Raw genomic sequence first — 12,318 nt, 5'->3', positions numbered from 1 at the left:
AGGACAGTGTTGAGGTGTTGAGTCCGTGGGCAATGCTGAGGAAACATGCTGTTGCTCAGTGTGTGATGCATTAAATACATAGCCACAGTTTTCAGTGGAATCCGAGAGAAAAAGTCTGCCTGCTAGAGAGGCACATTAAGAGAGATGTGGAAGGTGGGATAACCACTGCACAGGTTGTATTTGAAAATTAAATTACTCATCCCTCTGTTCCAGGTACTCAACAAGATGGAGAATGAATGGAGCTCTGTTTCATTTACTGTGTCACTTTACAAAGACACAGGCACTTTTATCCTGAAAAACACTGATGAGGCTTCTCAGCTCCTAGATGATCATATTGTCATGATTCAGAGCATGTCCTTCTCACCATTCAAGAAAGCTTTTGAGGATAGGATGAACACATGGGAAAACAAGCTGAAGATGACACAGGTATTAGTTTCCCCACACACGCATGGAGCAGGCAGGCATCTGGTCTGTGCTTTAATGTGGACACTGTGAGTGGACAACTGTCAAGAGGATAGTCTCTGTGGAGGAAGAGGGTCTGTTAAAGCCCTCTGACTCTAGTACAGGAGTTAATCTCACCGCCTTACTCTGCAATTAAAAGTGATGTAATTTCAGGCCTTTGCTACCTTTGACAACACCTTTTAGTGTTGTCGTACTGGCATCTCTAACAACATTACACTTAGTGGACCTTACAGATTCTTTACAGGCACTATGGTAATCGTGTCAAGCTGAAGGCTGAATGCCATTCACATCGGTGTGGGAAAACACGTGGAAGACTGCTGTTCAGAACAGGATCTGGCAGACTGTGCCAGCACTTCCACATCAGACCTGAGCCTGAGTGCTCAACACCCAGGAAGACACCACCTGCAGAATAGCACTTTGCTGCAGGAGAAAAATTCCTGTACAAGTATCTTACTGGATAACTCTCTGTAAATGCCATGTAAATGTACAGCAGCATTGTTACCTGTTATTCATCACTGCCTTATTCTGTTCATTGGTGCTTACCATCTGGGTGTGCTGGGGCCATAGGCTTCTAGAGTGCTGGTCATGTCTCATAAGGATGCAGAAATGCTACTCTAAGCCCTAAAGCAGAAAGTGATATGGGGAAATTCAGCTATTTACTGTGTCGTTTTGACTGAGATATTTTATGTGTTTTCACCCTGCATTCTTACTCCTCCTTTTGATTGCATTCATTCCTGTCACTAAAGACCCATGAAGCCTCTTCTGGGAACTGGCTTATTGGGTTAGCTGATGGGGTATGGCAAACACAGTTGTCTGCATTACAAGAAAAAACAGTCTTGCTAGGTTGAGTGACTGCCTATGCACAGGGAATGGTAGGGGACAGCTGCCTGTAAGCAAGGCTGCTTTCCTCTGGCAGTCTGAAACGCAGTCAAACACACTGCTTTGCAGCGTTGGGCAGGTTCCCTATACCTTCCAGTCTCCCGTGGCTGAAAATGTAAGACGAGGTTGTTCTTCCAGCCTAATTTTTGCTCTTATGAATGCCTGATAAACAGGATTTTCTCTCTGATGTGTAACTTAAATGTCTAGCTTTTCATTCATTTTCTTGATTCAGAGTGTTACTTGAAAATCTAATCATGGATTATTCTGTAGGCAAGGTTGGGGCTGGTTTATGTGAGACAGGAGAGAGGATATGGCAGAACTGCAGAGTATGGGGAATTTTATTTGTCATTCTTCTCCCCACATAAAGCTCTTTTCATAAAATAAAATACCATCTCACTTTACAGAAGTGGTATCTTCTGTAAAATACAGAAACAGTAGCCACAGAAATTTGACCTAGCACCACAAAGTCCCTTTGAGCTTTAGTATTGGCTTATACATAGGTCTAAGCTGCCTCCATTAAACTTGTCAATGTTGATTCTGATGCTTACTGACAACAGTCAGTAGAAGGGATGTTTGCATTATTGCATTGCTGATTTTTTGGGAAGGAACTTCCAGCTCCTGGCTCTGCAAGTAGATTTTAAAATTGTGGAAGCTCTAAGCACAGCATTACTTCTTTTTTGTTCTGTTTATTTATATATTTAACCCATTCTTGTGCACAGTTTTGATTGATTTAGTCAAACAGGTTCACAGAGTGGTGTCATGTACTCTTCTCCCTTCCCACTAGGATGTCCTAGAGGAATGGCTGAAATGCCAGTGCTCTTGGCTCTACTTGGAGCCCATCTTTAGGTCAGAAGACATCAAAAGACAGCTCCCAGTGGAAAGTGAGCGCTACCATGCCATGGATATGGACTGGAGGATCATCATGAAGAATGCTAATGAAAATCCTGAGGTGTGTACCTTGATGAAAACTAATGCAAGTATCCCAAATTCCTCAGACGTGTACTCACATGAGGGTTGCCTATGAGTCTTTGCTTTTGTAGTGGTCTGGGCATGAACAGCAGGGTATAAACTGTGAGACCTTGCCCCAGGTGGTGTGCTGTGTTTCTTCTCTTGGAACATGGCCTTTCCTTCTGGTGTTGAAGCTCACATCTCTGTGATGCTTTGCACCAGTCTCTCCACCCCCTCTGAGTTCTCCCCAGCATGCAGAGTCCCTTCCTCCAACAACTCTTGTAACCAGCTTAAATCCTAACCATAAGATATCTCCTTTGATTCCTCCTGAGGTCTGACTCTGTAAAACTATTTAGAGATGTTGCTTGGCTCTTCTGTTGCCCATGTCTGCTTTCTGTGTCCTGGTAAAAGTGCTCTGCACTCATTTTTTTCTCCAGTTACCACTTCCCAGGACTACTACATCACCACTCGTCTTCCATATTATCATCAAGGCTTTTGACACTGTCTCCCATGGCATCCCCATAGGCAAGCTCAGGAAGTGTGGGGATAGATGAGTGGGCAGTGAGGTGGATTGAGAACTGGCTGGATGGCAGAGCTCAGAGGGTTGCGCTCAGCAGCACAGGGTCTAATTGGAGGCCTGTAGCTAGCTGTGTCCCCCAGGGGTCAGTACTGGGTGCAGTCTCATTCATCTTATCTGTCAACGACCCGGATGAGGGAACAGAGTGCACTCTCCACGAGCTTGCTGATGACATAAAGCTGGGAGGAGTGGCTGATACCCCCGAGGGCTGTGCTGCCATTCAGAGGGACCTGGACAGGCTGGAGCATTGGGCAGTGCAGAACCTCGTAAAGTTCAACAAAGGCAAGTGCAGGGTCCCGCACCTAGGGCGGAATAACCCCGTGCACCAGCGCAGGCTGGGGGCTGACCTGCTGGAGAACAGCTCTGCAGAGTAGGACCTGGGAGTCCTGGTGGACAGCAGGCTGACCAGGAGCCAGCAACGTGGCCTTGTGGCCAAGAAGGCCATCGGGATCCTGGGGTGCCTTAGGAAGTGTGGCCAGCAGGTCAAGGGAGGTGATCCTGCCCCTCTGCTCAGCCCTGGTGAGGCCCCACGTGGAGTGGTGTGTCCAGGTCTGGGCTCCCCAGGACAAGAGGGACATGGAGCTGCTGGAGCGAGGCCAGCGGAGGGCTATGAAGATGCTGAGAGAGGGCAGGGGCACCTCTCCTATGAAAGGCTGAGAGAGCTGGCCCTGTTTAGCTTGGAGGAGAGAAGACAGAGGGGTCTTAAAAATGTGTACAAATACCTGAAAGGAGGGTGTCAAACAGATGGGGCCAGACGCTTTTCAGTGGTGGCCAGTGACAAGACAAGAGGCAACGGGCACAAACTGGGCCCTTCTTTACTGTGAGGCTGACAGAGTGCTGGAGCAGGTTGCCCAGAGAGGCTGTGGGGTTTCCCTCTCTGGAGATACTCAAAACCCGCCTGGATGCCATCCTGTGCAAAGTGCCATAGGTGACCCTGCATTTCAGGGGGTTGGACTAGGTGACCTCCAGAGGTCCCTTCCTACCTCAGCCATTCTGTGATTAAAATTATCTCCATTGCCTTATCTCCCACATGCTCACAATACTGATGCTTCCTATGTTCTCTGCTCTGTTTATAGGTGATGTCTTTGTGCCCTGATCCTGCACTACTAGAAAACCTGCAAAAATGTAACAAACTACTAGAACTTGTACAGAAAAGGCTGAGTGAATACCTGGAGACCAAGAGAGGTGCTTTTCCCAGGTAACCTCAAAGTTCAGTGCGCTGTATCATACTTCCTGGTTCAGAAATTATGAAAGGAGAGGCTCATTCTAGTTAACTCTGCCAAGAAAGAGCACAGCAAAACAAGTGTATGCTTATGATACTGTCAGAAGACTGCAAACATCAGTAAAGCCTGTACCTTTCAATGCTGCCATCTGATGGGGAGAAAACAGGCAGACACAAATGTTCTAAGGGCTGTCCAGTAGCGTCTCGCACATCTGTGTGTTTTGGTCATCATTCGTCTAGAAAGGATTAAGTGGAGTAAAATGAAAACCTCCATTTAACTCTCTTACCTCTGAAGGAATACTACTTTTCTTTGAAAGCTCCTTTTCACGGGAGTAACTGACTTCTGCAGATGAAGAAATCTGTCTCTGCCGAGAGATAGATGGCTGTACCATGGCTGCTACTCTCCTGCACAAACACAGAGATCAGTGAGCAGTCACAAACATGGGACTTGTTCCTCATCTTCTGAGGACTCAGTCCCTGATGCCACAGTAAAGTGAGCCTCCCTTCACCCCTCACTTTTTGTTTCCAGGTTCTACTTCCTTTCAGATGATGAGCTGCTGGAAATACTGTCTCAGACAAAGGACCCCACTGCTGTACAACCTCACCTCCGCAAATGCTTTGAGAACATTGCACAGGTAGGCAAAGCAAGCACCTTAGAGGTTTGGCCCACCTTTGGGAAGCTGATATCATGGGAACTGAGAGGCATTCTGAGATCTGGAGGAGAGTTCATGCTCTGCTCTGTGGAAATGGAAAACCTGTAACTGTATGTAGGCATTGCAAGATGCAGGCTCAGCCATCAGGAAAACACAATAACTTGATTTTTAGAGACAGCTTCTCTTTTCCATGTGGGATAAAAGAGTTGAGTTGATTCTGCCCCTTTCTAAACAACGTTAAGAAAGGAGGTAGGATATAAAAGACTCCCAGTCTGCAAAGCAGAATAAAACACTTCCAGCATGTCCATGGAAGCAGAGCAGTGCCCCACAGTTAACTGGCTACCCTGGAGTGGGATTCAAGCAACTTCACTTTAGACATTTCAGAGCCAGACATGTGCCTATGAACTGGATACCCTCAATTTTCTTTTCGACCTTCTGTTTCCTTTAGTGAGGGGAAAAATAGGCATCTGCAAAGGGCAGCTTACTAGAAGTCTCAGATAACCATCTTAGGAGGAGAGGACACTCCCTCTGGAGATGCCTGTCTGTCCCACCATGGAGGCTAAGAGAAATACAATCATCAAAAGGTTTGGGTTGGGAGGGACTTTTAAAGATTGTCAAGTCCAGCCACACTGCCATGGGTAGGGACGCTAGATCAGGTTGTCCAATAGCCCAATTGATAAATAGCTCAGACTTAGCTGTGCTTACAGACAGCTGGTTAGGGTGGAATCCCACACTTGCTAGCAGCGTCAGGAGGGAGTAAATGAGCCTGAACTGAACTAAGTTTCTTCTTTCATCCTGACTTAGGAGCTGGGGTTAACCCTGCTATTTTCCTCTTTATTATTTCTAACTGACTTCAAACTCCATGGCTAGACACAGCTCATACCACCACCAATATTCAGACATGAAAACCAATCTCCTAGTCATTAGCTTGGGAAAATAGAAAGGAAATTGAACTGGAAATCTGGTGCAAAGTCATTGGAATAAATAAGGGAACTTCCAATGATTTGCTGGGGCACTGGAGAAGCTGTTAAAATTTTACTCTTAAAACCAAGCACTCTGACCTCAAGGGAAATGATCTGAATCTACAGAATTGAACAGGAATCAAGGGTTTGAATCCCAGACAGGCACTGAATTTTTTTTTTCCCACATATAATTTGATATGCTTCACTCAAGTTAAGCCTGCGATGTGAATCACTTATCATACAATCATCCTCCACTTTTTTGAAGAGGTCATTTTGCACATCTGTGACATGTTTTATTATTATTATTACTATTGACAACCAAATTTATAGCAAGCATGCAGTGCTACAAACTGGCTGTCCCTCAGTGGCAGGAAGGCAGGGGCAGAAAGGAAACTCGCCATTCGTGTCTCCTGTTGTGCTTCCTTCATTAGCTGCAGTTCCAGGAGGACCTACAGATCACACACATGTACTCTGCTGAAGGAGAAGAGGTGAAGCTGTTTGCTCCCATCTATCCCACTGACAGTGTGGAGGACTGGCTGCTGGAAGTGGAGAAATCCATGAAGGCCAGTATACGGGACAACATCGAAAGATCAATTGGTGTTTATCCAGAGGTAAGAGTTTTATCAGAGACTGGCCAGTCTCTGGTGTCTTGGTTCCAGGCTTGCCACAGAGATCACCAGTGATGGAGCTGATGAATCCGTGATATTCTACTAGTTTTAAAATACAGCCTTTAATCTAGTTCTGTGTGGATCAAGTGCAGAATGCACAGTTCAGCAAACGGTTAATGCTCCAGAGAATGCAAACCACTGATTCAACAACCATGGAATACTTTCCAGTGTCATAGAACAGCCCTATATGAATCCATTTCTATTCGTCTCTCCAGGCAGCTTCTTTCTTATAAGGATCTACCCTCTTATGTCTTCTCCTTCAGCTCTCATGTCGCACACACTGTGCTAGGGGCCATCAAAGGCAACAGTCAGTGTACACAGGGGATGCATCTTGGTTCTAGTTTCTGCATAAAAGCTATACTGGTGGAAAATCTAAGTTTTGTTTGGATCTAGGGAGATACAAACAGACAAACAAACAAAAAAAGCCTTAAAAAAAAGCCTTCAGATATTTTCCATTACGGTTTTCTACTCAGTCCAAAAATTTGAAACTAGAGAAGTTAGAACAGGCCAGAGGAGGGAAAACATGTTTTTGGCTCACACAGATGTCTGCTCTTTACCTGCTGCTGGCCACTTGCAACTGGTTACTAATCTACAAGTGGCAAGGCAGAGAGAATGGGGTACCGAGCGTCCAGGGAGTTCATGCCTGGAGAAGATTCCCTCATAGCAACTAGCAGGAAAAAAAAAAGTCTCTTAAACAAGTTCAGTTCTTATTTGTTAATGATGTATCTCAGAGCAGGAAAACTTAGAAATTAAAAAATCATTCTTATCGCTATTTTTCACTTGTTTTTAAGATGTCACGTACTACATGGGTCTTGCAATGGCCTGGCCAAGTGACCATTGCTGGCTGTCAGATTTTCTGGACAAAGGAAGTGTCTGAAGCTCTGGAAGCTGGAGATTTGTCCAGCAGGCTTTTCCCACAGCTGACTACTCAGGTAGGAAGATGAACATAAAGGTAAGATTTTGTCAGAAGGGGATTTGTCAATCATCAGATAGCTTATAAATACAGGCAGGACAATACTATAGGAGAAGTCATCTGATGTCCTATACCTCCAGTTTCCAATGATTGTGCTTTTGTTGTCATAACCCAAACCACCGCACATATGTTACCTGAAATTTGCTCCCAAAACCCGGTCAGTTCCATGCATGTCACAACAGTGGATTTTTTGGAGATGCAATCCCGCGTAGCACAGCTTAAAAATCGGTAATTAGCTCTCATCATTTTAATTGTTAGGATATTTGTCATCATAAACCTCAAATAATGTACAGGATTGATAATATCAGTAGGTGAAGACAGAAGGAGGGTGAAACATAACATATCCAGAGTCACCCAAGAAGTCAAAAGTGGTGGTGGGGGGGGGGGGGGGGTGCAGGAAGAACAGGACTGAAGTTGGATCTACAGTGATGGACAGTAGAAATCAAAATGTAATTACATCCTTCTTACCTATTCCATGCATCTAATCAGGCCTAAGACCTGGGAGAAATGGGCTTCTGGGCTTCATGGTGCCTGCAACTTTTCATGTGAGTATGGTAAGGGTGTAGACAAAAGTCTACCGTACCCTGTGGTGCATCAGGCACAGCATTGATAGCCAGTCGAGGGAAGTGACTGTCCTGTTTGACTCTGCACTTGTGTGGCTTCAGCTCGAGCACTGTGTGCGGTTTTGAGTGCCACAATATAAGAAGGTCATAAAACTATTAGGGAGTGTCTAAACTCAGGATATTCTATGATTCTACAAAAAAATAGCTCTGAGACAACCCTGAGCAGTATTTGCTTGCTGACCAGTCATTCCTGTCTCTGACAAGAGAGAGGCAGAAGTTACCTGGACACAGCTTGTGATCTGGACTTAATGGGCCGTAAGGTTGATTGCATTGTGTTAGTACAGCCTGGGTCTTTGGGATATGGAGTGCTCCAGAGTGCTTTCCTTTCCTTATCCAGCTGGGTGATTTGGTTGCCGTGGTCCGTGGAAAGCTGTCTAAGATGCAGCGAGCAGTGTTGTCAGCTCTCATTGTGATTGAGGTCCATGCCAAGGATGTTGCAGCAAAGCTGATTGAGGAGAATGTGACAAGCGTGAATGATTTCGAGTGGATCTCCCAGCTCAGGTAGAGAACTTAGCTGTGGAACCTCACCTGGCCTCCCTGGCCAGTCTTCGTTTTCCTTACCCATCAGCCGTGTCCATGACAAATGGAAATGAGTTTGCACAATCTGTAAGCAGTATTCCTGAGGCACCTCTAACATCCCAGGAGGATGTCAGTTCTAAGGCATCTGAGACAGGTTTGGTGACATCCGCTTTGGCAATACAGACTATGCCATACTATGGTATCTTAAATGCCTCACTGAAAAGGGAGGCCCAGGTAGGAGTCCAGTGCTTGATATAACACCTAATTTCAGGTCCTGTGAGAACTCCTGGGCATCCCATTGTGTTACCTTATCCTTTCTTTTCACTAGAGGCAAATTCCATGGCATGCAGGTCTCCAAATCCGTGGTCTGTAGTCCTATGAGCTCATGTATTGTCTGCCAGAAAGTTTTTATCTTTCCGATGTCATGTTCACTCATCATTAGATACTACTGGACGAGGGGGGACCTGTACATCAGAGCAGTCAACGCTGAATTTATGTATGGCTATGAGTATCTGGGGAACAGTGGCCGTCTGGTTATCACACCCCTCACTGACAGGTAAGGAATTTTTTTTCTGGGTGGTAAATGTACCTTTTTTTTTTTTCCTGGATGAACAAGCCTCATCAGGGGTTAAACTAAGGATCTGAGCATGCCAGGCTTACTTCTTTATGTATGTAAATAGAAACCATTTGTACAGTGAAGGCTTACTTGAGATGAGGGTGTAGAAACATCCTTGCATGAGTCCTACTGTGCTCCTAGTGATCAGTGCTCACCCTGATTTGCTTACTTTCTCCTGATTTTCAGTGTAGTGCTCTGACTTGTGTAAAATGCCTTCCTGATAGCTAAGGAGCTCTTCTGCAAACCACTGTACAAGGTATCTAATACTCTGGAATATGCAGTGGTAATAATAGTTACACCCTTTTTTAACTGTCCTTTTTCTAGAGAGTAAATTTACAGCAGTGGCAGAAGGATTTATCCATGCAGGCCCTTATGAATACTAATCAAGGTCGCATAGCTAACTCCTTTGCAAAGTGCTGCATATATAAGCAGTTCTGCAGAATAATAAATGGGGGATTTCTGCTTGTCTCCAGATGGATAGATCATGTCTCCTTTACTGAAACCAGCAGTAGGAATGCTTCTCATTAGCTGGTCTCATATTTGTTGTAGGTGTTACCTGACACTTACAGGAGCTCTGCATCTGAAATTTGGAGGAGCACCTGCAGGACCAGCAGGAACAGGCAAAACAGAAACAACAAAAGACCTGGGGAAAGCACTAGCAATCCAAACCGTAGTGTTCAACTGCTCTGACCAGCTTGACTTTATGGCAATGGGAAAGTTTTTCAAGGGACTAGCCAGGTACGGTGAAATACTGTGTGTCATTATCAAGGAGCAAGTAGGATACGGGGATGCTGGCCACCAGGTGGAATATTTTTTATCCACCAGGTGGATATTTTTTATAACAGCCCAGAAGAACAAGCAAAGCCCTACTTAGAGAGTTGCTGTGTTCCAGAATGAGCAAAGTTATAAAGCTTCTGCCAAAATAGTAAGACAGTTGAGCCAATTAAAAAAAAAAAAAGGATAAAAAGAGATCCTGTTAATTTAAAGCAAAATTAAAATGCCTTGCACCATCCACTGTTTGACACCTGTAAAAATGTTTTCAGCTCTGACTTTTGTTTTAATATTGTGCACGTTGGACTGAGATGCAGCCCACAAGCTGCTTAATCTTAAGAAGGAGAGTCTGCAGAGTGTATCCAAAATTGAGTAGCCAAGAGAGACTGTTTTAAGCTCTGAGGAATCCTCTCAGAGATACTTCCCTCTTCTCTACATATCAAACAGAGCTGGTCCAATTAGTCTGTTGCATGCTGGTGAATCTGAATTAGTTACTCCAGCCGATACTGATGCTCCTTTCTCAGATGTTTTCTTTGTAAGTAATTTCACTTCTTTCTTAAACCATGCCCTGTGGGAAGATCACCTTTCTCATATACATGCTTCCAGCTTTATACATACTTTTCCAGGCTTTACAAAATGGATTTGACCTGGGATACATAGCCAGGGTGATGAGCTATGATGAGCTATGACCAGTACACTGTGATTGTATCTGCTACACTTACATTTCAGGTACAAAATAGGACTTCACCATTACGCTTCTTTCAAGCCCAAATTTGTGCCAGGCTGTAGGGTCAGACATTGCCATGATCTTGCAAGTACCATGCACCTTTTAGTTCATCACATGACCTGGGACGCATAGTCAGGGTGAGAGGCTATGTCCCCTTCTACTATACCAGTGTACTGTGAGTGTGGAAGGGTGGGTTTGTTTCTTGTTCCTCATTATGTGGATTTATAATTTCTAGACCTAGACGAACCTGCAACTGTGAGTTTGCTCCTGTTTGATGTTCCTGACTTCCCTCATTTTTCTTTCCTTGCCCAGCTCTGGTGCATGGGCTTGCTTTGATGAGTTCAACCGCATTGATATTGAGGTGCTGTCTGTGGTGGCTCAGCAGATCACAACTATTCAGAAAGCCCAACAGCAGAGGGTAAGTAACATGGGGTATGCAAAGGCAGATAAAAAGTCATCTCCACTTGAGCTAGTCTAGGTAAGTCCTTGTCTTTGCACGCATCTTCACAGAGGACCAGATTCACTGTCCAAGTGCAGCTCAGACATACTTGAGCTCAGAGAGGCGTGAGTAATGCCCTAGCTGTGGTGCATCGTATCAGGTTATTACATATTCGGCATCCTGGGTGGGTTTTGTAACTTCACCTTAGTCTGTGCTACCACAGTTGCCCACGTTCTGTCTCAGCTTGAGCTACAGTGCCAGCAGACTTCAGTGTGGGAGACACTCTTTGAAAAAGACCCAATGAGCTGATACAAATTGAAGATGTGATATAAGGCAGCCACTGTTTTACTGTGAGTTGCTTGGTACCACATATATCTAAATGTGTTATTCAAGCTCTAGTGGATTCACAAAACTCAATGTGTGCAGAAAAATGCATTCTCATGTGCACACAGTTGCAATGCAAAGTAAATTGTTGGCTTTACATGGAGACTCAGCTCAGCCAGTCTGACAGCCAGCCTCTGCTTTGCTCCCCTGGAGACTCAGAGAGGTTAAGACCTGAATCTCCTTGACTTTGGCTTGAAATTAGAAACCTGCTGTCTGTGAATTCTTCTGCATTGCTTTATCACCCATCTGAAATTACTGCTTACATGGATTTAAAAAGGATTTAGGTTTCTCTTTGCCCTTCCTGCCACAAATTAATTCACGTCCAAACTCTCCTGCAGAAAGAATGAAAAGATGTTTGCCTGTTTACAACTGGAGGAACAGAAGTCTGTTCAAGAGCCAAAAAAATAAAAAATAGTGTCGTATCAATAAATCTTCAATGAGCCCAGTTTCTTAAGCAGGAAAAAATACTGCTGGTAATACCGTATTCCTGTAGTGGCACTAGATTTGAATCTAGTCTGCAGTGTCTGTAACTGCACACTACAATTGTGTACAGCTGTGTGTGTCTGTGCTTCATAATTTAACTACTGAAAGCCATCGTCTTCCTTTTGGAAGATCCTACTACTTTTCTGCAAATCAGTCTTTGAGAATGATCACATTTTTCATTTTCTAGGTAGATCGTTTCATGTTTGAAGGCATGGAGATCCCACTAGTCCCATCCTGTGCAGTCTTCATCACAATGAACCCAGGGTATGCTGGACGCACTGAATTACCTGATAACCTCAAGGTAAGGAGAGCAGACTGCACAGACAGAAAGAAGAGGGACGATACAGGTGCTGGATGCTATTCAGTCCACCAGTGTGTCCATGGCAAGGATTAGGAAATAATGTTTTTAGAA

The 12,318-nt window shown here is 44.6% G+C and overlaps 1 protein-coding gene and 1 long non-coding RNA gene across 13 annotated transcripts in view; one reads left to right on the top strand and one right to left on the bottom strand.

The window, feature by feature from the left end:
- Positions 1–12,318, top strand: part of DNAH1 (dynein axonemal heavy chain 1) — a 78,265-nt gene that overhangs the window by 28,117 nt on the left and 37,830 nt on the right. For all 12 annotated transcript variants that reach the window (XM_083795806.1, XM_083795815.1, XM_083795811.1 and 9 more), the window contains 11 exons: positions 214–426; positions 2,126–2,290; positions 3,943–4,064; positions 4,618–4,723; positions 6,135–6,314; positions 7,163–7,303; positions 8,305–8,468; positions 8,929–9,042; positions 9,652–9,840; positions 10,913–11,018; positions 12,094–12,207. In XM_083795806.1, coding sequence (XP_083651932.1) covers positions 214–426; positions 2,126–2,290; positions 3,943–4,064; positions 4,618–4,723; positions 6,135–6,314; positions 7,163–7,303; positions 8,305–8,468; positions 8,929–9,042; positions 9,652–9,840; positions 10,913–11,018; positions 12,094–12,207 — 1,614 coding nt within the window. The remainder of the gene's footprint in view (positions 1–213; positions 427–2,125; positions 2,291–3,942; positions 4,065–4,617; positions 4,724–6,134; positions 6,315–7,162; positions 7,304–8,304; positions 8,469–8,928; positions 9,043–9,651; positions 9,841–10,912; positions 11,019–12,093; positions 12,208–12,318) is intronic.
- LOC310880275 overlaps positions 1–12,318 on the bottom strand; it is a 35,154-nt gene that overhangs the window by 12,126 nt on the left and 10,710 nt on the right. The window contains exon 5 of the long non-coding RNA XR_014571578.1: positions 4,376–4,493. This is a non-coding gene — a long non-coding RNA (uncharacterized lncRNA). The remainder of the gene's footprint in view (positions 1–4,375; positions 4,494–12,318) is intronic.

Source organism: Anser anser (assembly GCF_964211835.1).
Source record: "Anser anser genome assembly, chromosome: 12".
Taxonomy (NCBI): domain Eukaryota; kingdom Metazoa; phylum Chordata; class Aves; order Anseriformes; family Anatidae; genus Anser; species Anser anser.
Note: the sequence above shows the minus strand (reverse complement) of the source record. Positions and strands in the feature narration are given on the sequence as shown.